The following is a 24,437-nucleotide window of genomic DNA, read 5'->3' as shown; positions in this document are numbered from 1 at the left end:
GCAGCAGATCTGAGTGTAAATCTCTTGGGAATAAATGCTGACTCATACCTGGACAGTTGCTTATGTCCAGTTAATACACAGAGTGGTTACGGGGGGCAGCATAATGCGCCCAGTCAAAGGCGATAAATCTAAATACTTACAGGAAAGTAATAAAATACGTTCTGGGCGAAGCACTGGCAAGCAGATGACAAGGACTCCGACAATTTGCTGGATGTGATGCCCTCCACTGTGACGATCACAATAATCTGCTTTTTGACCTCTGGTATGATTATTTGTAGGGCCCAGGGTGCCGTTAAAAGTTTTACAATTCGCCTTTTCACCAAGCAACAGCAACACAATATGAGGTAAATTCTGCTCACGGCTCGAACAGCACCCTGAGAAAAAAATGTGAGACTGAAATGTTTTCTTGCTGATGAACACTGCTTGTTCCTTCTGGTAAATACTACACTAATGTGGTTAGTCCTGTGGCCTAGGAGCAAGACTTCTATCTCTGTAGACTAAAGTACATAAAATAAATGAATGTAAAATTTCAAAAATATTTTCTCCAGAATGTACAAAAGCGTCATCTTGACAAAATATGGAAAAATGACACCATTTGTCTCCGCCTGACGTCCGGTATGTGGTCAGCTCATCATCTGTGAAACTGAAGCAACGTTAGCAATCTGGAGGTGGAGATCAGACCCTGACCAGCCGGAAGGGATGAGCTCACAAATCAAGCTGGGCCATGCGAAGAGGAGTCTGATGATGTCAAAGCTGCCCAGCGGTGGGCTGCAGGGCGTGGTTAGTGTGCCTGTGTGATTACAGGGAGTGGGCGCTGAAGCCCGTGACAGGGGCTGTATTTTGGGATGATGACTTTCTGGGGAAAGCTGGGAATTGACAGCCGCAGATGGATGACGAAATCAGTCCTGTCAGCGTGAGAGAGCAAAGCAAAGAGCCGCAGTTTGTCATGAGATCGGAAGCTATATGTGCTTTTTTTTTGGGCTTTTTACATCGTTTCCACAAATAACATCCCATAGAAAGGTATCATCATCCTTTTGCAAAAGCTTTGTGTGTGTTTTTTTTTATTTTAATAAAAAAAAGGTTCTTTAAAGATGGAAAAAATATCCAATATGACACATTTATGACAAAAAAAAATCTAAGTTGTAATTATTCAGAAGATCAGGTAACATCTGAGGCTCTAAATGAGTTTTAATTAGCTGGTTGCGGGCAAAAATGACTTTGGATTGTAAAATACGTATCTCTCTGCCCCTTACTCAGATACCACTAAATACAATTCTGTATTTAGTGGTATAAATTCCTCTTGAATAAAAGAGGAAAAGTTTAAACGGAAGTCAACGCAACCATTTTGGGAGGAATTAAAGCATGAAATAGGCAAACAAATCCATCTACAAATGAACCCACAGCACCATGTAGACTGAGGAACACAGCAGACGTGTCAAGGATGGAGTTGAGGGACGGTTCACGAAGACAATATCACCCTACGGCAGATGCCGGGTTGTTAAAAATCCTTTAAAACAGAAGTTAATTGCTTCAGGAGAGGGTGACGTAAGCCATAATTAGCCGGTGAGCCCTCTGCCATTAAGGATCGCTAAAGGCCACTCCTCACTCCAGCAGCTAATTACTGTTGGCGATCAAACAGCCAGGAGTCTTAATGAGCGGGAGCTGGAAAGTACATTTAATTAGCTTATGTGCTTATACACAGATTCTTCTGTTCTTGTGTACACTTTGGCAGAGATACACAAAATGAGGATATTTACATCACCGCATTATGTGCTCGGCCTGTAGGGGGCGGTCTGGCTCTGAAAGCGAGGGTAGAGAAGACCTGTCAAGCAGGACGCGAGAAAGCCAAGTGTTTGCTCTAGTGTGTATGCTTGTGGACGTTTTTGAATTGGAAAAAAAAAAAACGATTAGTGTGCGTGCACGCACGCGTCTGTGCGCGCATGCGCGTTTGTGCGAGTTTCATACGAGCGTAGTATGGACAAAAAAAACTGACTTGCAGATGGTTGGGAGTTTTTGGGATAGTTCATTGGCTGGGATGCGCTGAGATTTAGTGCTCTCTCGGTGTAAACCACCAATCTGTCTCTGTCAGGCTGTAAGCTGTCTCTTGTCTGGACGCCCAACATCCTGTGAATTTCCATTTAGAAGCCTTTCATGCGGTAATGAGCTCAAGCTGTGTAATAGGAGGACAAAAACGCGTCGTAATTAAAGCTGGAGAGCAAATGCCAGAGGCATTCCCTGCGAATTAGCAGAGAATATGAATTAATGCAGAGGGATTAAGAGGAGCGGGCTTTTTTTCATTTTGTTGCAGAAAGGAGGTGCCATCAAGGTTCGAGGTTTTAAAGAAGTTCAGTCAGAATTAACTTGTGCAACGGTGTGTGTTGTTGCCCAAGAGGCTGCCTACTTTGAGAGCTTTCTGTGCTGGTTCGCTGGAGCCGATGATGATAAGCCCTGGTCCTCCCATGCTGCAGAAGCTCTTCAGGTGTAGGCCCTCCAGCACTGGCACAGTGGACACAGCATAGTCCTGGAAAAACACAATCCAATTATACAAGCTGAACAAGGCAAGCCTCGCGAGCACAGGATGCATGCTGGTTGAATATGTTTTCAGCAATCTGTGTGAATTCTGGGGTGTAACATTTGTCCAGTAATGTGAAAACACTTTTCAGAAGGGTGCCTTTCCACCTGCTGTAGATATAAATACATTTAAACAACCTTGGCTGAATGTGGTTGAGTAACGGTAGGATTTCTAGATCTACAATCCAAGCTATGAAGAAAATCATAGTGATCATGTCTAATCCCTAATAATAATAATAATAATAATAATAATAATAATAATAATAATAATAATAATAACAGAAGACAGCATACAGAGGGCACATTTAAAGTACAGTAAAACCATTTCGGGGTGTAACCCGCAGAAGTGTCTGAGAGGTGATGTCACTGAGCCCTGGGCTCCTGGGAAGATTACACAGGAACTTGCCGGAACCTGATTCGAGCCACTTTATGTTGCTGCAGGAAGTCTGCTTGCCAAATGCTGTTATTACTGCTGTTACAAAAACAAAAGTTACACAAAACTGTATTTCTACAGCTGGAACTGATAGTTTATTTTAACCTGCCTGGCATATTTGAAGCTAGAACTAAATGATCGCTCTGCAAGTAAAAAAAAAGGGAAAAAAAAGGAGTATTTTTTTCTTTTTTGTGAAGGTAAACGTCACAACAGTCAGTAATGGTACCAAGTTGTATAGTGCCCTTATTAATACCCTTTGTACAGATCTGTGCAACACCTTAGGGTAAATATAACTTAAAGATCCTGTTCTTTGTTGCAAGGTCTAAGTTCGTGAGCTTTGGAGTTTAATTTATCTTTCCACTGTTGTTACTGTTGTTATAAACTTGACAATTATTGCTCAGGTTTGTCACTTCCAGATGTGATGATCAAGATAAGCAATCATCAGTCTTAATCAAACGTCATGCTCTCTCTTCTTTCCCATTTTGAAGAGGGACTACTAGAAATGGGACTCAGTGTCACAACACATCTATACCCCAAAGAAACAGGAAGTAATTGACGCCCAAAGAACCATTACTAACAACGTGAAAAAGTTCGGTATAACTGGTACGTTCATTTCGTGCCAGCAGGTTTGATTTTGGTACGCAGCTGACCAAAAGCAGTTTTAGCACAGATTTCAATCACGTACTTATTCATTAACTGTACCTACATGGTCCTGTTAAGCGTTACATCGGACAGTTAGCGAATTCATCACATGGCCAACAAGGAAAAACAACCACGCACGTAAGCATTCACTTCCAAGGTCAATTTCAAATCTCCCATAAACTCAACTTGCATGTTTTTGGATTGTGGGAAAAAGAAAAACAAAGAAAAAAAATAAAAAAAAATAATAATAAATAAATATATATATATATATATATATATATATATATATATATATATATATATATATATATATATATATATATATACATATATATATATAACCATGCATGCGCAAAGGGAGAATGTGCTAAATGCATGTGGAAAATATGAATTGGTATTTGAATCATGGATCACCACACTATCCTGCAGCACTTTGTGCATCACAAAGAAACTTTTTTTAATTAATAAAAGCTCTCACAAAGTCAGATTAGGCTAATTTATCATAAAGGTTCAGCAGTCGATCTTGGACAGACGGGGTAACAAAGCAGTTAAAAACTGGCATCTTTGCAAGAATAAAATACCTCACATCCGCTTATAAAAAATGACTGCATAGCCTGTGAAAACATGGTATTTCCAACATTCCCTTGATTTTAGCTGCAACTTCCTGACAGACCTAGTTGGGAATTTCCTTTTGAACATTGAAAGTACACTTGCGGATTATTTTACACATTTGCTGAATCCAGGGTGGGGTAGGACTAAAATCATGAAGGGAGCTGTAACTTGAAATAAGCCTTATTTAACACCCATGTGGATGTGCTTTTGTGGACACATTTCTTTCTTTGCATTACTGGATTTTAAAAGGCTGGACACAAACAAACTTGGGACATATCTTGCTATGTTTTCCTGTTAAAACTCCATTGTGAAATTTTCCTCCGGGTTTGTCATGTAAATTCTTATCAGGTAACTTGTAGCACACCGTTAGTTCAAATTAAGCACAATGTTTCTCTTTGTTGCTAAAAATGAACGGCAGTGTGGCAATTCATAATACATCATGCGGGGGAAAAAAAACAAAATTAGCCCATTTATGATATTTTCCTGTACTCCTTTTTTTGGTGTGTGTGTGTGTGCTTATGGGCTCCACTGGGAACCATTGGAAATCACAGGATGTTCTTTCTCCATTCCTTATCCACAAACAGGAAGTCTCTGTGTGAAATTAGAAATGCAAGCCATTCTTCTTGTCTTATCAAGATAAATGGGCTAAAGTGGCAGGCACGGCTCCTTTTGATCTGAGCTGACAGACTCACTTTCATGTTTTGAACTAAAAAGACTATTGAGACAGCAGAAAATCAGACGGTTGCTTTTCGGGTACCGCCGATAACGAATCAACACTTTTACAACAGCATAAGAGGAAAAAAGATCCTTTAACCTCTGCACTACTTTCCAGACAAATTGATTCCACCAGTAACACCCATTATCCCAACATCTGTAAGAACCTTAAAGCAAAGAGCCCTCACATCTGCATGCAGTTGTGTAGCACTAAACAAACCTGGAAACGGGAACGATCCATCATTCGATAATTAAAGGAAAAACCAACAGTGATAGGATGGAGCGATCTGATAAAAAAATGGAAAAAACAATAATTGATGGGTAAGTGATTTTTCCTTTTGCAATTTGCCAGGAACGCATCATTTAGTCCCATCTTATCAAAGATAACAGAAAACACGGAGGAATCCGTAATGAGCTCCTCAAATCAGATGCAGATGGGACAAAGGGAGCAGGAGAATAAGGCGGTTCAAGTTACCGTAACGCGCTGAACTCTTGACTCTATGACCCAGCTCTGAGTCTGCCTGTCAGCGTGCTTCGCAGCTTTGTTGCCGACCGAGGCCAAACATGATGAACAATGGATCGCAAAGCAAAATGTTTTTTTTCATTTTTCATTTTTTTTTCAGACAGCAAACGAGACAGATAAAATCAGCCCGCGTTTGAGAGTCACGGCCTTGACTCTTTTTGAAGGCGGCATGCCTTAAATCCTGGTTGAAATAAATCTTGCTGTCGGCGTAATGCTCGGGGAATTTTAAAAACCTCCGGATGCAGGTCTGGGTGAGCGTGATGTGAACTTTAAACCACAACAAAGAGGAAAGTTTGAAGAAGACGGAGACGAAGCTTCTGCAAAACAGCTAAAACCATGCGGCGTGTTTCTCGGCTTGCCATGAACTGACTTCCCCCCCCCATACATACGATTTCCTGTGCCATCATACGTTTTCCAGTTTGGGAGATACCTTACCAACTCAGGCGCGAATGGACGCAGCCCATTTAACAAGAGATTGATCCACAACATCGTTAAGTCATCCGGCTAACTGTATGATCGATGATGTTTAGACCAAGTAAATTGGAGACAAACAGTTTTAATATTTTATCTTTTTCTGTCCTGTTTTGGAGGGCTGCAAACCCTTTTTTACTTGAAATGGGTTGTGTTGTTGTCCAGCCTCTTTTTCCAACCAAAGAGTTCAAACCAATTGCCTTTTGTCTCCCTTGTAGATACTTTTTGCCATGTCATTTTTAATTTTTTTTAAAAATAAGACAACTGTTGTAATCCTAAATCAAATTCCTTGGTTTGCACCCATAAACACATAAAAGGTGATTATGGTCAACAAGCACTGTACAGATACTGTCCTGACCTGTCCATAAGTATCTAGGGCAATCCTGGCTTACTTAGAAAAGTTTTACTTATGACTAAAATTATCAGATCGTTGTCAGTTCTTTAAGTTTGAGAAATTCAACTTCAAATATGTGACATTATATTCTATATTGAGCACCAAATAATTGTGTAGCTTGTTATACCAATTTTAGGCCAAAGTTTTAATGTTTTATACAACCTTGTCAGCTCATAACATTGGATTGTGGATTTATTTATTTTATTTTTTTTTGCATTTTTGTTGTTTTCATTAAGGTTTGTCGGAAGTTATGTAAAACTCTCTCACTCATCTTTACATGTCTAAAGTAAAAACTCGTTTTATGCAGGTGTAATGTCAAGAAATAAACAAGTTTTGTAAACCCTAATGTCATGTCCATGAAGTGTCTTTTCTGAACCACACACGTCTTCTATAGTGCATGGAGATAAAGAGTGGTAAATTCAGGATTTTAATGAGAATGACAGGATAATACTTTACACATAGTCTATAAATGCCCAGAAGTAGTTAAAAAATTATTAGACAAACAAATTAGAAACAGCTCTTTAAATCCTAAAATCAAAAGCTTTGACTGATGCAGCAATCGATGATGGGATCATTTAAATCTGCTTTATCGGTTTAAACTAAGAATATGACTCATCAGCATGCAGTAAGAAACATCTGCTTCAGTAGCACCCATAAACAGTTTGTCAGGACAGCCGCCAAGAATGAACAGGATGATTTATAGAATTACTGATGACATAGGAGGAAATTGTCCATGAAGTAATTAATACATGGTTTACTCCCTCAAATCAACTTTTTTGAAAAAATCTTTGTTATCCACTTCCTGATTAATAACCGTTGACAGTACTGGCAAAGCCAGCTAAGGCCTGCTCCAAGGCACTAAATATTAATTACCACAGATACTTCTGACAGCTGCATCAATCAATAACATCAGCCCCAGTTGTGCTGAGGAACAAAAAAACAAGTTCAACCCTGGATAAAGTCACTATTACCGAAAATACAGACTGTTCTTAAATTACTCTTCTCAGTTTTTGTCTTCTGCAGTTTTAAGTCGTTTTTATTTCCGACATTTTAATGAAGATAAAACACCAGGTTGGTTTTGACCAGCTAATCAGAATAAAAATGGCACTACAGCCAAACCTCCTCAGGAGATGAAATGACATTTACTGGATATTTTTATTCAACAGCATTTTGCGTTTTATGAGTTTGAGCATCATAACAACACTTTATATAAGGGAAACCATTTTATTATAGAGACATTGCACGCTTCAAGCATTATTTATGTTGGTTTGAATTTTACATCAGGTTATACAAAAGAAACCTGATGAAACGCATGCATACCCATGTGCCATACAGAATATAGACTCCACAGCGCCAATTCATGATACATGTCATCTCAAGGCACTTTACAAAGTCAAATTCAATCAAATTATACAGATTGGTCAAAAAGTTTCCTCTCTAAGGAAACCCAGCAGGTTGCATCAAGTCTCTCCAAGCAGCATTCACTCCTCCTGAAAGAGCGTAGAGCCACAGGGACAGTCGTCTGCATTGTTGATGGTTTTGCAGCAATCCCTCATACTGAGCAAGCATGAAGTGACAGTGGAGAGGAAAACTCCCCTTTAACGGGAAGGAAAAACCTCCAGCAGAACCAGGCTCAGTGTGAACGGTCATCTGCTTCTGGGGGTTAGAGAAGAGACAGAGACACAAAAAGAGACAAAAAAAAGCACAGAAGCACACATTGATCCAGGAATCTTTTCTACGTTATTTGTTAATAGCGGATGATCTGTCTTCCCTGGATGATCTCACAGCTAACAGAACGCCAGACCAGTTGTACCTACTATGAAGAAAAAAAATGACAGAGAACAAAAAGGTAAAAGATGAAATAACAACCAGCAATGCAAATTGGAGAACAGTAGGAGAACTCAGCAGAGTGAGAAAAATACTCCTGTCCCTGGCACCTTTTTCCACCAAACCTTTTTCCATCCACTCAACTTCCCAAAAATATGCTTGGATACAGCACTCTGAATAGAATAAACAATTACTCTAATTTGACCCAAGATGAGTGTGTATGCCTGGTTGTGACATCTTTGCTCCAGTGGTCCTAAACATAAACAAGCCGGTTCAAATTTGTATCAGTTGACGGACCACATAAACTCACCTTAAATGCATCAGCTAGGATCTCAGCTCCTCTCTGATTCGTCCGTTTAGAAAGGCCCACAAAGAATTCTCGACCTGGTGAAAAAAAAAAAAAAAAAAAAGACATCTTTAAACCTAAATTTGTAAGGTCAGCAGAAATGAAGGCAACAAATCAGGCAGTTTTAACACAGTGATTCTCACTGGGCAGTCACGGTGGGGTATATACAAAAAAATTAAAAAAACATAAAATCCTTAAATCTCTGGCAAGAAAGCAGCTGCAGAGCCTTTACAATACGAGGCATTTTGTCTGGGCCCTGCCAGAAGGAAATGTTCCTTACCCTGCCATGTGAAACCGATTCCAGCTGAAAAGAAAGACACCACAGAGCCAATGTCTAGAAACTCAATTAGGTGTACTGTACTTTTTCCATCTGGCTCATGCAGGGAAGACGCCACTGACCCACATTTTAAATCTCCATGCATGTGCAACACAATGTTCTGTGTGTAATATAGACCACCACGTTTTGCGGTTCACGGTGTTCGGCGGTTGTGTTTGCTGCCGCCTAACACGTTTTAACAGCTGTGGTGGGTTCTGGCGACCCGCATGACGGTGCACAGCAGTTTTACAACAGGTGAGACTCTGGTGGGTGTGCAGCAACGCCAGTTCATGGAGGTCACACAAGAATGCTTTCCCAGAGAATCGCAAAACACGGAGATATGCTGAAATACACTGGCTTGTCTGCTTACATATGGTCTTTACACTGCTAAAAGGGAACTAAAAGTAAGTCAAACTTTCTTGAAATTAGTATATTTGTCCTTGATTTGAGCAGGTAAATAAGATTGTCTGCTAATGGAATGAGTATTTTGACCCCTAAAATAAGATAATTGGATATACTGCACTTGAAATAAGATGATGGAGATGAATTGTTCTTATTTTAATTGCAAAAATTGTATTCCACTGACAAATCAAGGACATAAACACTAATTTAAATAAAAATTAACTTACTTTTAGTTCCCTTTTTGCAGTGTAGGAGCTCTTCTCTTTCACTCAACGCTACAATTTCCTGTTTGGCTGCCACTGATAAGTTTACGTTCTTACCTTGAGATCAATGTGGTGGATAAGGTCTGTTTATTTTTAATTTTTTTGAATGAGCAGATGTCATGCCATGTACCTAAATGGATACACTTTAATAAAGTCAAATTAGTTTTTTTTTGCTTACTACATTAGAAGCAATGCTTATTGGGCGCCGGCCCATTCCCGGCGGTGGCTTCGCGGGGCCTGGCCCCCCGGGGGGCGGCCGGGGCCCCTGCCGCGGGGGCGGGGCGCCCCTGGGGCCTCTGGCCCCCAGGGCCCATGGCCAGGACCACTTCAGCGCGGCCGGCTGCCGGCGGAGCCCACGGGCTCGTCTCCGCGGCTCTTGAGGGCGTCGGCATTGCGGTGGCTGGGGGATTTCCTCGGGGTCGTCTCTCCTCTTTCCTCAGGGGGGGGTTGCAGATTTCCTGTGAAGGCCCCTCTCGGGCGCACTGCTTTGGGGGCCCCTTTGGGAGTCCGGGGTTATGGGTTCCCTGACCCATGCCTCTGTGCTCGGGGAAGGTGGGTCTTCGGTTCTCCACAATCACTATCAAGCCATTTCCTTCTGGATAATTTTCACCTAAACTAGTGCACTCTCACAATCTCCCACAGGTGCTGGGTCCCAGGTATTAAATGTTCACTTATATATAGAAAGGCTATAATTTATTTACTTTCTTTTACTTTTTTTTTTTTAGGTATCACATTACACATGTCAGCTTAAATAATAATACATATGATTTAGCAATGGTATCAAGATGTTACACGATTGTATCTGTTGCTTTATGTCTGTTGGTTGTGCTGTTCTTTTTGTGTCTCTTTCCAGGTGATGGAGCAGACAGAGGAAGTTTTATCATTCTCTTCCTTTTATCTCTTCTTTCTTTCACCTCTTCTTTCTCTTTTTTTTTCTCTTCTTGTTTTTCTTTTACTCTCCTACTTTCCCATTGTAGTGTCCATATAATTTGAAATTCTCCCTGCAGGAATCACAATAAAGCTATTTACACGCACAAATCAAGCGGAGCATTATGGCGAAAGCTGTTTGCTCCACTTGTGAAAGTAAAATCTGTCGAGCTCTATTTGGCATTAAGATATCAATTTTTATTGCCACATTGCTAGACAGGACACTGGGGAAAAAAAAAAAAAAAAAAAAAAAAAAGAAGCAATGCTTATCAGACAAACTGTGGACTAAAGTAAACACAAATTAAGTCTCCATTTAAAGAATGTCACCTTTTGAGTTTATTGTATTTTACAGTTTATTTACCCTAGAAACAGTGAAACGCCAGCATTCAATGATGTAATTTCTACCTAGAAATGAATGAAAACTGGACACAACAGTTTTATTGTTTCTGAATACCAAATTATCAATCAGTCTGGATTATCACTGAAAAGCTCATTTATTTCAGTAATTTAATAAGTGAATCATATTATATAGAATAATTACAAACAGAGAAAAATGGCATAAGATTAGAATATTACATCAGACCAAAAAAGAAATAAATTTTAATACTTAAATGTGGGCTTAATAGAAAGTATGTTTAATACCCACTTAAAGGTTGCTATTTTAAAAAAGTATTTTCTTCGGACAAATTAACCTCTGAAACACATGACTGTATAATCTGTGACTGAAATACCAAATTGAGAAAAACTAAAACAGAATGTGTATTTGTTTCTCAAAGGTTTTTCTGGTTAGCATTTTATATTTAGTTGGCACGGTTAAATTGTAAAATAGCTGTGTATTATAGGTCAATACCATCAATACTCTTTCAATACTCTAATGACTTGAGAGTCAACCACAATTGGACACAGTTAAACATAAGAATACCCCCCGTTTTAACTTAAATTTTGGATTATCATGTTAGAAATGTATGTGTAATCACAAAATAAGTGAAACCTACCTGTGAACAGAACGTCTCCTCCATCCAGAGTCGCGTTCTCATCAGTCATTTCCACTATGTTCAAATTTAGATCCTTCAGAGCTTCTTTCATCACCTCAGTCTGAAACAACACAAAGACGCAAACAAAATTATGAATTGTTAATAAAACAAAACTGAAGTACTGAGACTACAGTCTCTGAATTCTTGCAGGCCCTTCCAGCAAGAACTTTCTTGAACCCCCTCTCAAGCTTCACAACAGGGTCCTAACCAAGCCTTTTTCAAAGGTCTTTAGTTTCTTTATGATAGCCACAACCCCAGTGACCCTTCTGTTGTCAAAATTGTATCTATGTTTGCCTGCAAAAATGCACAATAGACCTTTCATATTATTTTAATTGAAACCACATATTTGGGGTTTTCCAAAGAAGCTATGCCTTTTTCACCTTTCACAGTGAAGGATATGCTGCTTTGGATATTTGGACTTCATGCATTGTAAGAGCATTTTAGCAGCTTTCTTCACTCGCCAAACCCCATGTTGGAGAACTATATTAATACTGTCATTGTCATTTTACTCATCAGGACCGTCACTGGTGAATCAGCTAAGTGGGACACAGTCACAATGCCGATGTAGACTAAATAATAATGATGTATTGTCTTTTTTTTACTGCTTTTTACTAAAATCAAATCAAGTCAAAATTCAATGAAATCCCACTCCGATCAGTCAGACTGGGACTTAGGGCAGCTACTGCAGATGGAGTAATCACAATGTTACAGAATGATATGATAATAAGACTCAGACACTAAAAAAACATACACAGGTTCAACTTTTCAGCAGAACATTTAAGAAAAGATAGCTGGTGAAATCGAGTGCAATGAAAGTAAATACTTTCTATCCCGCAGGTTGCCATTACATCATTTAAATGAGCCGTGTCATGATGTCATTTAGTAGGAAGCATGTTAAAACTTTTACAAGGCAGCGACCGGGGAAAATAGGTGCGCCGAAAAAGCAGCACAGACCATAGGAAATCCTCTTCCTGTCCTCCCGTTTCGGACCACCTGCCTTTCATAAATTTACAGGGAGGAAGTCCACCGATGCCACCTGTTCAACATCAGGATATATTTTGATACGCCTCACCTGACGGAAAGTTACAGGAAATCCACATTTCGCCCTCCATGTCATCTCTACAAAACACAAACGCCGCAGCAAGCTGCCGCCGGCTCTGCTCTCCCGTCGGACCGCCCAGTGAGATTTTACTGTCCTGTTTTTTGGGGTTCCTCTGGGAGTAGTTTTCCAGTACTGGCCGTGTTAGCGTGCGCGTCAGTGTTTCCACGAGTCCTATCTCGCCATGACCTCAGCCCACTACTCAGGATGATGTTAGGCAACGTATTGCTTCTGCGTCTCCTCAGCCGCAAAACACCAAACCATGAGGTCACCCAGGTAAACTGCACCCCCCCCCACCCCCTTTTGAATGGACATATGTAATTTCCTCTGATTGTGGTATTTCTGAACAACGCTTTGCCTGTTCTTGTCAGACGTGTTGGCCAAGGTTTACCCTTTTGTGCACAGAAACAAGAAATGCAACTTTAGTTCAGCTTCACTTGAGTGTACAGACAATTTAAAAGTAATCAAAGAAATTTGATGGAAAAATGAAATCAAGCATAGTGTCGTTTCCCAGCATCTCAAAGCCATCAGAATGCCCTTGATCCCCTACAGTTGGCCTACAGGGCCAACAGGTCTGTGGACAACACTCTAAATATGCAATTTCATCCTCCAGCATCTCAACTTTGTGGACTTCAGTTCTACCTTCAACACCCTAATCCCAGCTCTGCTTAGAGACAGGCACCTCCAGCAGAATGTCCCTGGCGTCTTGTGCACGTGGATTACAGACTTCCTGTCGGTTATGAGGCTACGGCAGCATGTCCCTCACCCTCGGCCCATTTGTGTCTGACCCAAACCACACGGTTGTGGACAAACACAGAGCAAACCGAAACAATGTCAGTCTAGAATGTGACCAGCATCTCACTTGACAAGTTGTACTTCTTTAAGTTGTTGGAGGAGGGGCAGGGTCTGCTGGGCCTTCTTCCGAACAGTTACTGTGTCTGAAGAACAGCCATTGGAAGAGATCTACAGTAGACTGAGTGTTGCTGAGGACGATGAGGCGGTGAGTGAGGACTAGTTGATCCACTACTTGTCTGTATGCAGACTCATGATAGCTCCGAACCAGACCAGTGACGCTGATGTCATCTGCCATCTCACTTTCACTTTCACGGTTCGCTGAGATGTGGTCATTTGTGTAAAAACAGGAAAGGAGCAGCGAGGGAACCACCTCTGGGGAGCCTCAGTGCTGAAGGTTCTTGTGCAGGAAAAGATGCTCAGCCTTCCCTGCTACTGTCAGACAGGAAGATGGAGCTCCATTAAACCACATCCACTTTCATTTTCTTAGTAGTAGTAATAGAAAGATATTATTTATGCTTATAATGTTCGTTTTTCCCCTATTTTTGCAGATTTCTTTAAAAGCTGTGATTATCCGATGGTTTAAATGTCTCTTAGAGAAAAATATACCATCTTAACAGATTTATTTACTTTTTGGAAAAATAAAAACGACTCATATTCTTGCTCCAGTTATCCAGAAAGAACTCTGTGTCCTTCCAGAAAGCGGGTTCATGGCTTTGTTAGGGGTTTCTTAATCTCCTGTCTGAAAGTGACAGTGTGCACCATTAATAGGTACATGTAGCAGCAAATCGAGCAATCTTTTGTTGTTGTTTTTTTTTTTTTTTTACTTTTGAACTGTCAAATCACCTTCTGTTTTCATTTAGTAAAGATCAAACATGTGTTGAATGAGATTATGAGAATGCAATCTAAAAAATGTGTTTCTTGATCTACTCGTTAGTATTTGTGTGTCATTTCAGAGGAGTAATCCATAGTCCTTGCACATTTTTCCGGTGTAATCAGTGATATTGGGGAGTCTCTCCTTCAATAAGGTCACATCTGTGGTGGAAAAAGCTGGGTCTATTTCATTAATCTACTAAAAGATAGTGGAATTGAGATTTTTTCAACACTTTTTCCTCATCGCACGGCTCATTGTCTCCGGTTGCAGCATTTTTCTTCTTAGGAATTTTGTAAACTAAATGAGACTCCCTTCTCTCAGCACTCAAGCATTTCCTGTGACATCACTGGAAGTAATGTGACCCAAAGTGTGTTCAGGTTGCTTCGCCACACAGCAGCACAGGATCTAATCTCTTAGGTGTGCTGACTTAACATTTGCAAATAAAATGTAAGTTCCAATTTAAATTAAAAGTGAGAATGAAAGAGGCAAAGTGCCTAATCCACATCTGGCTTTTTAATGTTTTGTCTAATGAAGAAAAAAACCTTTAATTACTACCGTAGTTACAATGGCATATATGACCTAATGTGTCATAAAAACAAAGGTGGCAGAACGTTGTAACACATTTTGGGTTGATGGTTAAAAACAACAAAGTGGCATATATTCAGTAATTTAGTCCAAGGAAATGTACACAGTCATGAGTTATGTATGACCACTGGTTTGATTGTGCAACATATCTGGACACATATTAATCAGTTTGTAAAAGCCTGAAAAGTTTACGTACAATTTTTTTTCTGTAAAATGCAATAAGGAATTAATGTTCATGTTAAGAAGTAAATTAGGGCATATCTTATTTATTCCAGTTCCACCATTATTCCAAATTAAAGGAGCATAGCACAAGTTCCAGAGTTTTTGCAGAAGTCTGCCCCCCTCTGGTGACAAGTTGAAATGACAGCAGTTTTGTGCACAGAGAAGAGGAAAAGCGTCTGTTGCTGCGACTGCACAGGTCATTTGTTTAGAGGCGTTAGGTCTTCTGAGGTAAGTAATTTATATACATTATAGTTAGCCTGTATTCTCTCGCTAAGGCGCCAATGGTGGTGGAGACTCAACAACGTAGGTGAACTAGAGTGCACAGCGTGTCACACTCATGCACACGGCCAGAGAACCTGACCCGAATCAGTCTTTAATCCAGCATATAGAGGCAACTGTGGTAAATAGGGAATAGCTCATTTTACAAGTCTGGTAATTACCTGTGAAGGGTAGACGGGATTAAAAGGGAATATTTTCCATTATTTTCAAGATGCCATCATAAAAAGTAGTGGTTAATGAGCAGCAAATCAGAGAACCACATATTCGAGCCAGACAAGGTGTTGCGCTTAAAAGGTCTATTAATAAACAAAAACAGAAAACAAACTCTGGATGCTGGCGGGCAAAAATCCAGAAAGGAGCTGGACACAGGCAGGGCTGACAGCAGGCTGCGCGGCGCAGGAGACGACAGCTGAACAGACCGGAGGGCAGAGCATTATTGGACGGGCTTGGGTCATACACGGAGCAGGCAGAAGAAGGCAGACAGGTCCAAAAAGGGCTGGGCAGGAATTGTGGTCAGAAAGCAGTCCTAGGTTGTGTCCAGAAATGAGAGGTCAGTGAGGTACCCAGCGAGGGCAAGCCAAACCGGGAGTCCAGGTCAGAACCGGCAACGCACACTAACGCTGGAAAGAAAATCGCTCTAGGCTTGAAGACAATCTGCCAGAGAATGGCTGTGGGAGGCAGGTACTCAAAGGCATGGTGACAGGTGGAACCAGTGGAGGTAATTATGATGATGGAAGGTGTATCTGCTCACAGCAATCAAAAATCTTGTATTGTCACCGTTGTGATTTTTTTTTTTTTTTTTAATGGTGAAAGACACTGGCTCAGGATGCACACAGACAATATATACAGGTAGACTCAACAGACATCGTTATGTTTTTAATTTAGATTTTTTTTTTAGATAGAGATTAAGTTGGGTGCACTGGCCAACCACACTTCCTGAGAAGCCTAAGTGGAAATCTCTGAGCAGAGCAGAGCAGAATGTAGAAACCAACCAGCCAGCCCCAATAAACAACTAAAACCAGGCAAGATGCATGAGAGTAGCACTGCGACCCAATGTTTCATGAGCAACTTTGAATGCACACTGATCATCTTTGTACACAACATTGCAAAAGGACACTGACATGTCATTCAAAACGTGCATATCCCAATACATTATCATGTTTAGAATGAGGTGATTTATGTTATACTATATTACATCTTACACAAGTACAACCTTAGCTTGTAACTTTCTTTTTGTCCTACACGCAGTGCTAAAATCAAAGTTAAGCTCCTGTCAGAAGAAACCAGCAGGTGTGCTCCAGCTGAAAGCAACTTCTTTTTTTCCCCCAAATATAACTACATTCTCAGTTTAAAGGAAAGAATGTATGCCTTTCCCAGATTCTCCTCCTTAGCCCCACATGCTTGTCAAAAAATGTGAGCTCACGTGAGAACGTTGCGGAATTGTTTTGCTTCAACACCATTTAAGGTCACAGAACTTCCAATTGTGATTTAAATCCAGACTTTGAATATACCCCTTCAACAATATTAATTACTTTTTGTGTTTAATTGGTTTAAAGGATATTTTCTCAAAAATCGTAGGGATCATAAGAATGTTTTTAAACAAATATGAGATGAACCTTTGGGTCCTTCTTGTTCGGTGGTAGTTTGTGCCTTTAAACTCTCTTATGGAGAGTTTAAATCGACAAGTGAGGCCTGCAGTGTTGTGTTATTGTTGTTTTTTTCTGGGTTATTTTGTGACCTCCTGGACGAGTCGTTGCACCATGCTTGGAGCAAATGCTGCAGGTCGGCCAATGTTCACCACTGTTACTGTTTTTTCTCCATTTCTGGATAATGACCATCAGTGTTATTTGCTGGAGTACAAAGTCATAGGCTTTGTCTCTGTTCTTGGTCATTTAGCCTAATTGTTGTTGGACAGATTCTGTTTAGATGGCTTCTTGATTCTACAGGTTTGGAAATAATCAGGTCAAAGTGTGGCTAGTTAAATTAACATCAGCATCCCGTAAGATTTATCGTAGTTCATTTATGACTTAACAATGGAGGTTTTTACTGCTTCACATCGGACATATCCGGCTCGGGTAGCTTTTCATTCTCCATAAAAGGAAATTACACTGGAGATATTCACTCGGGTTGTTTTTGTCAGATTTTAAAACTAGTTGAATCATCTGGGGGGAAAAAATGTCACAAAAAAGTAATCTAAGGTAGTGAGTCAGAAAGTCAGAAAGTATAAAAAATGGTCACTTATGAAGTCCATTAGGCAAATAAAACATTTGAACAAAGTATCTGTTAAGTTCATATGTTACATACACTACTGAGCAGTGTTTAATTCTTGGAGTAACTGTTGATTTGCCTTCTTATTAAGGACAAAAGCAACAAAGGCATTTGAACTTTATAATGTCCTCCTTCCAACATGTCTTTTTCCGTTGAGAACGTCCAACCTGTTTATCTTTTCCTCACCTCCTTCAGCTCTTTGTTTTCCTCTTGCATTCCCTCTATCCTCGCTGGTCCCTCTCGGTGAGTTAAAGAATGCTTCTAGAGCGACTTCTCATGGAGAGTGGACATTATCTCTCACTGTTAGGGACATCCAATACCCAAGTCTGCCTAGGTGCCAACTCACTTTGCCAGTCCTCCTCTTCCCTCCAGCCATCCTTTTCTTTTCTTTTTTTTTCTTTTCAACTCTCCTCGATTCCCCCATGAGTGCTTGGCCAGGCGACATGCTGTTAGTCAGCACCCTGCTTTGAATGAAAAAGGCCTTTTAAAATGCTCTGGAGGCCGGAGGCTCTGAGGGCCAGCCGGTCTGCTTGCCACATTCCTGCCATTCCAGCACAGGACAGCAGAGACGGAGCAGAGAGAACGGCCTTTTATTTGGGCCTTTTTATGGAGCAATTCTCCCCTCTCTTGCCCCTGGTACCCGTGGATATCGCATTCTGCTAAAGAGGACCATCAGTGTGGTCGAGCACGGCTCGCTTGGAAAAAGGGAATTGAGAGCACAACAATAGCATTCCCGAGGGTCATCCCAGCCTCCCTGGACAAGACAACAGAGTCCCACGCTCCAGTATAATGGGGACACAGCATTCCTCTCAGACCCAAACATAAATGGGATTAACGACCGTTAAGCGTCATCGTTTTGCCAAATTATGACATTCATAAAAAAAAACAACTACCAGACAGGTTTCGTAACAATGATTTACGGTTTTCATTTAGTTTAGGCATGCCCTTGAAAAAAACCCATCCCCATGAGAAATATCATGCAAAGCACAAGCATATTACTGGAGACAGTTACAACAGAAATCAAGACATGACAATCCGGACATGAAAAGGTTTTAAGAACAAAAAAGAACTAGCTTGAAAACATCACCGTTCACCAAAGAAGTCCGATCGTCACAGCACCCTGAAGCACAAACCCCACCGCCGGTAAAACGTCAAACGACATGATGAAACACCTGAGGTCAAGACAAAACCGTTTTCATTCCAATAACGCAGACATATGCCTGACGCATGCACTTTGTGCGTCATAACTGAAACTTTGGCTGGAGAGTTTAGACACCGATGATGAAAGCAAGTGATATCGAAGTCTTAATGCAAAGTTCAAAGAGTAATAGGGAACAGAATTGGAATAATGGTTCCAGTGCAGGGCAATCAACTAAGTGGAATTCACAATGCATACACAGATCTCTTTAGCTATGTAAAAGCAAAATGGATTAGGCGATATGAACCTTTGAGGTGCCGCGCCTCTGATGCCAAAGAGATGGTTCCATTTGTTCGTTGAGAGGCCGGTCCCCGACTCGCTTCGCAAAATGTTTATCAGGGGCAGTTTTTTTCAATGTCTAAAGGAGGTAGCAACTTAAAGATCGGATAAGGGATGCTGTAAACTTCAGGGCACCCCTATAGGGTGCACAGATAAACTACGATATTGTAGTTCTTCTGTGTTATATGCGGTCACCCTTTCAAAATTTGTTGCACAAAGTGAAAGATACAATGTAGATGATCACAGACTATGGTCATGAAACATTGCCATGCATAAAAGCAGGTCTGTTTTCCCAAGGCAAATTATCAGAAACGCCTGATTGTAGTTGTTGTTGCTGAAGGTGGCCCAGCCACTTGTTAGGTTTAGGGACATTCACTTTTTCACACAGGGCTATGCAGTTTTGGATTGGTTTCCTCCCTTAATAATAAAAACTGTCACTTGAAAACTGCATTTTCCATTCACTTGTGTTGTCTTTGACTAATATTTAAAGTTGCTTGATGTTCTGAAACATTTAAGTGTGACAAAATTACAAAAAATATGAAATCAAGAGTGAGTAAAACACTTTTTCATGCCATTATACATTTTGGAAGCCTGTTTTTTCTCTTTAAAATATCCTTCTGCAAGAAAATGCATGCGATAAGCACAAAGCGAAATCTCACACAAAGTTGCAAGGCACTGTATCTCCCGTAAACCTATGAGTCAGCAGTTATCAGGACAACTCATTTCTAAGCGGAACAAATATTTGAGGATAATTAAGAAATGGTTAAAGGTGTTTGTTAAATGTGTCTTACAGGTCAAATGAATTAAAACCATTAAAAAAACGTTGAAAGACAAGATAAAAGAACCATATTCCTCAATGAACATTTTGTTCTATTACACCCAGCTGGTCACTGTGTGGCCCACGTAGACGGCGAGGCAGAGTTGAGAACTACAAAAATAAACAGAAATATGAGTATGTTTGACAAGTCCAGTGTGTGTCCCAGAGCAAATAAAGGACTTGCACTGATCAGCGGGGCTGCAGAGATATGCTTCTGCTTAACCCTCCATGCCATGGCTCCACAAACACAGCAGAGCTGCAGGCTAGGAACCGCTGGACAGTCGGGTTATAGAGAGAGCAGGTTATGAATGGACCTGAGCCTCTGCTGTGGAGAAAAACATTGGGGGGGCTTCTGCAAACATATCTCTGCCTGGCATGGACTCATCCATGTTTATTGGATCTGACCCCCTGCATACTGAACCTCTGTACCCAAACAAGTGGGAAAACCAATAAACTACTGCGTCTCATGGAGAAGTACATTTCATTACCGCTTGGCAAAACACGTCCTATAAAACAATAGCTCTTTAAAAGCATTGCTACCACAGGAGGGGAGATTTATAAATGCACCAAATACAAGGCCAAATTTTTATGCTAAATTGATGTTTGTGCGGAAAAAAAGCTGCCTACTTTTGCAACAATGCAGATTGATAAAATGTCAGCAGTGGCAGCTGTGTGTGTGCGCTCACATTCGTCAAAAAGTGCACTCGAATTTTTATTTTTTAACCACACTTAATGATCTGGAGAAGAAGGATAAATGTAGTTTAATAAGGTGTGTTTGAGCTGATCCAACAAATCATCATCCTGAGGGGTATGAATCTTTATCAGTGTAGACTGAGCACATGCATGCTGCTGCATTTGTTACTGGGTCATTGCTAAGGGTATTAAGAAGCTATTGTGCATAAGGAATCCCTGAGTTTTGACACTCAGGCAGCAGAATGTTATAACCTCTTAGAAAAATACTTTGGTGTAGCCTGGCTTTGCTTGAAATAAAATTGTGTTTAGTACAGTATGCTATGCATGGAGATGTGATTCTGAAGCATTGTTTACTTAAAGGTACACATCTTTCTACACTATTTTAAGGCAAAGCAGATATGCAAAAGCATAACCAAGGTGACCTCAAAGTACAGATTTAATCCTGCTTTCTTCTTTTAAATGTAAACAATTTGTTTGCTTTATATAATAAACTTGAAATTAATTTAAATGAATTTCTAGTTATAAAATCTAAAGCAGTACAATGATATGTGACAGCACAACAATTCAGGCTTCGGGAGACATCTGAAAAAACGAAGTTTTTGTAAGCTGCTAAACAACTCACAGTTTAATGGAAAGTGGAATTCCTGACAACTGTCACAAGAAATATTTTCCTAAAGCCTGTGAAGCTTTCCCAGAGTTCTGGCCAAACAACTCCTATTATCCTTAACAGGAACAAAGCTTGACATGTGTCTCACGTGTACCAAAAGACGTTTCAATTGAGACGGTTTCAGTAGGAATCCCCACTGTGTTTGTTTTAGTTCCATTTTCTGGAGGCCCCTGGAAATCTAAAGTAAAAATACCCCGAGCTCTGACACAGTTTAGCTTTTTCAAAACTTGTGAGGCCTAAAACGGGGCAGAGAACAGAATGTCCAGAGTCTGCGAAGGTTTGCCTGGATTTATCGGACGTACCGCGGCCTTTCAAGGCGAGGAGAAATATGCTTGGCGTTTGGGGAGTAGAGAGCTAAGAGAAAAAGCTTGAGTGAGTCATGCAAAAGTTTAAGTTTTCCTTTCAGGATTCCCCTCTTTCACTCTTTCCTCCCACAAAGGGAGTCCTCTTTATGTATGGCAGTGGCTTCCAGTGAAAGTGAGGAATCCCAAGCTCAAAGGTCAGGGAAGCCAGAGGGAGGACAAAGAGAGTCCGATGGGAGAATTTGAACCTTAGTATGTAGGAGGAGTACGTGAGAAACAAACTGTTCCTGTTAAAACCCCTCTCACCATGTGTTCTGACGCTGTTATTTCTCTCTACATTACGTACACTCACCGGCCACTTTATTAGGTACACAATGCTAGTGTACCTACTATACTTTATGGCATGCATCCAACGGGGTGTCCTCCATGTTGCAGGGCAATTTAACGGGAATTGTCTCTGTGATCTGAGAAATCAGAGCTGTTGTCACATGAAGCCATATCCCCCTTCTTCCTCATTCTGATCCTAGGCCTAAGTTCAGTGAGTCTTTTTAACCACGTCTAGAAAGGTAACTGCACTGAGGTGCTGCCATTGTGATTTGCTGTTTATAAGGCCAAGCAGTCAAACAGGTGTACATAAGAATGTGGCAAAGCAGAGCAACTGTTTTTCCGCATTAGGAAAAATGCAACCCATGATTTGTCTAAAATGGCATAGATATTTATGCATTTGAGTCAATATGAAGCTGTGCAAACTGCCTGGGCTGAAAGAAAATCTGCGGATGTACTTTCACATCTGCATTCTTCTCATTGTTGAGGTGTTCCAGCAGATGTTCGCTTCTGCTCTGTCCAGAGTTCCATAAAAGTGGCAAAAATGGAAAAAGTACACTCTGTAGAGAGGAGAAAAACCTATCATAACACCACAGTTACACCCACACTTTCCAAAGAATGAAATTGGAAGTAATCCCAAAAGAGGAAAAACAGTTTGCCAGGCATGGTATTGATTAACGCCCGATTAAAAGGGCTTTCCCAGGAGAACCTTCACAGTATGTGAAGTTAGACATATCGGACAGCCTGGTATGGAAAAAATGAGAAAAGCAAGCTTGTGTTTATTGCAGAAAAGAAAAAAAACGATGAGCCAAAAGGTTTCCCATAAATGTTAATGAAGGGCTTTCCCAGAAGAAAGACTTTTTTTTCCCTTCTTACAGACCGAATTAGGAGGTCAAGTGCTAAAGTTAAAACAGCAGGGCTGGCTCAGAAAATCAGCAGGGATACTACAGAGGTGACTAACAATGCCTGATGGGTCAGAGAAACTTAACATGCCTTAGTCATAAAAGTACTCAAATCAGCTCGGCATGAATCATCTTGTACTAATAGAAACATCAGTTGACAAGTGCTGAAAAACTGTGTTGTCCTGGATGTGTATTAAAGCACTTCAAGTGCATTTGCACTGTAAATACTGAGAATTAACATATTGTAGACTGTGTGCGCCCTTGAATTTACCTTTGCGTCTTCGACTGTCTGTTAGCAAAAAATTAAAACAGCTTCATTCTGACAAAGCAGCCTGTGCACAACTTGTAACTGCAAAGCCAGAGTTAATATCTGCACCAGAAGTCACCTAAGTACCCATTTCAAATAAGTAGTAGTAGTAGTTTTCATTAATCTGGGCCTGCACTTTTTTATTTTTACTTTGTTTCTATGTGTCAAAGAACCTTCTCAGGAACCTTGTATGCACTCACACACCATTGTGTGCAATGTTGAAATTTAAAAAAAAAAAAACATTCAGATTTCTGACAATTTTTAATGCTTCATTGTTAGCTTTGAGAGAATAAGAGACTCTTTCAATCAACAAATAGTTATTGATAATTGCAAGTTATAGATGCTGCTTTGCAGCAAGAAGGCCCTAGGTTCTAGCTTCGTCCTAGGGTCTTTCTCCATAGAGTTTACATGCATCCCTGTGCATGTGTGGGTTCTCTCAGGGTACTCCGGTTTCCTCCCAAAGTCTTCAAACATGACTAGTAGGTTAATTGGTCTCTCTGAATTACCCTTAGTTGTGAGTGTGTGTGTGCGCGCATGGTTGTTTGTCCCATGTGTCTCTGTGATGGTCTGTTGACCTGTCCAGGATCTCTCACCCAATGATAGCTGGAGATACGCACCACCCCATGCAACTCTCCCCGAATAAGTAGGTACAGATAATAGATGGATAATTGAAAGGTTTCAAATCTCATGAATTCCCAAATGCAACGACCTGCGACACACTGTGTATTCTGAGACCTTTTTTATCAGAATCAGCTTTAAATCGGTCCTGAATCAGCCCACATGATCCTATTTTGATTTTTTTTGACGGATAATGACCACTGTGGTCAATTATAAACCAGGAATATCCTATTTGCCAAATTTCCACCTTATAACTCATCCATTTAGAGGTTAAGTGAGCTATTAGTTGTTGTTTGTTATTGCCTCCTGATTTTCCCTCAATAAAGCACTTTGTGTTGCCTTCCCTGTGTATGAAAATGGCTCTATATATAAACACTTACTGATAATAATCAGTGTACATAGAACCTTTTTAACCTTGTTGCATCACAAAACCTCTCCTTTGATTTTGGGGATGGGTTTGTACCAACAGTTGCTAGTAGCAGGGATGCATAATTAAATTGTCATTCATATTCAGCAATATTTTTCCATTTCTTGAATAAATATCGTTCCATAGGAAAGGTACAATATCATTAAAAGAGCTCAAAATTGTTATTTATTCAGCAACGACTCAACCGTAATTACAACCTTGCACAAGTCCACCCTGGACAGCTGGGAGACAAACAAACTCGTACAATACTATTTTCTGTTGATCAGCAAATTTGGAAATTGTTCTTCTGTGTTTTAATAGGGAAATTTG

General features: G+C 40.4%; 1 protein-coding gene across 3 annotated transcripts in view; it reads right to left on the bottom strand.

The window, feature by feature from the left end:
- The window catches only part of ddah1 (dimethylarginine dimethylaminohydrolase 1), an 83,142-nt gene that overhangs the window by 13,074 nt on the left and 45,631 nt on the right, over nt 1–24,437 (bottom strand). For all 3 annotated transcript variants that reach the window (XM_036140888.1, XM_036140887.1, XM_012878058.3), the window contains 3 exons: nt 11,437–11,536; nt 8,498–8,571; nt 2,402–2,521 (listed from right to left, as the gene is read on the bottom strand). In XM_036140888.1, the coding sequence (XP_035996781.1) occupies nt 2,402–2,521; nt 8,498–8,571; nt 11,437–11,536 (294 nt within the window). The remainder of the gene's footprint in view (nt 1–2,401; nt 2,522–8,497; nt 8,572–11,436; nt 11,537–24,437) is intronic.

This window comes from Fundulus heteroclitus, chromosome 9 (assembly GCF_011125445.2).
Source record: "Fundulus heteroclitus isolate FHET01 chromosome 9, MU-UCD_Fhet_4.1, whole genome shotgun sequence".
In the NCBI taxonomy this organism is placed as follows: domain Eukaryota; kingdom Metazoa; phylum Chordata; class Actinopteri; order Cyprinodontiformes; family Fundulidae; genus Fundulus; species Fundulus heteroclitus.
The sequence above is the reverse complement of the archived record's forward strand: the minus strand, read 5'-3'. Positions and strand labels throughout refer to the sequence as shown.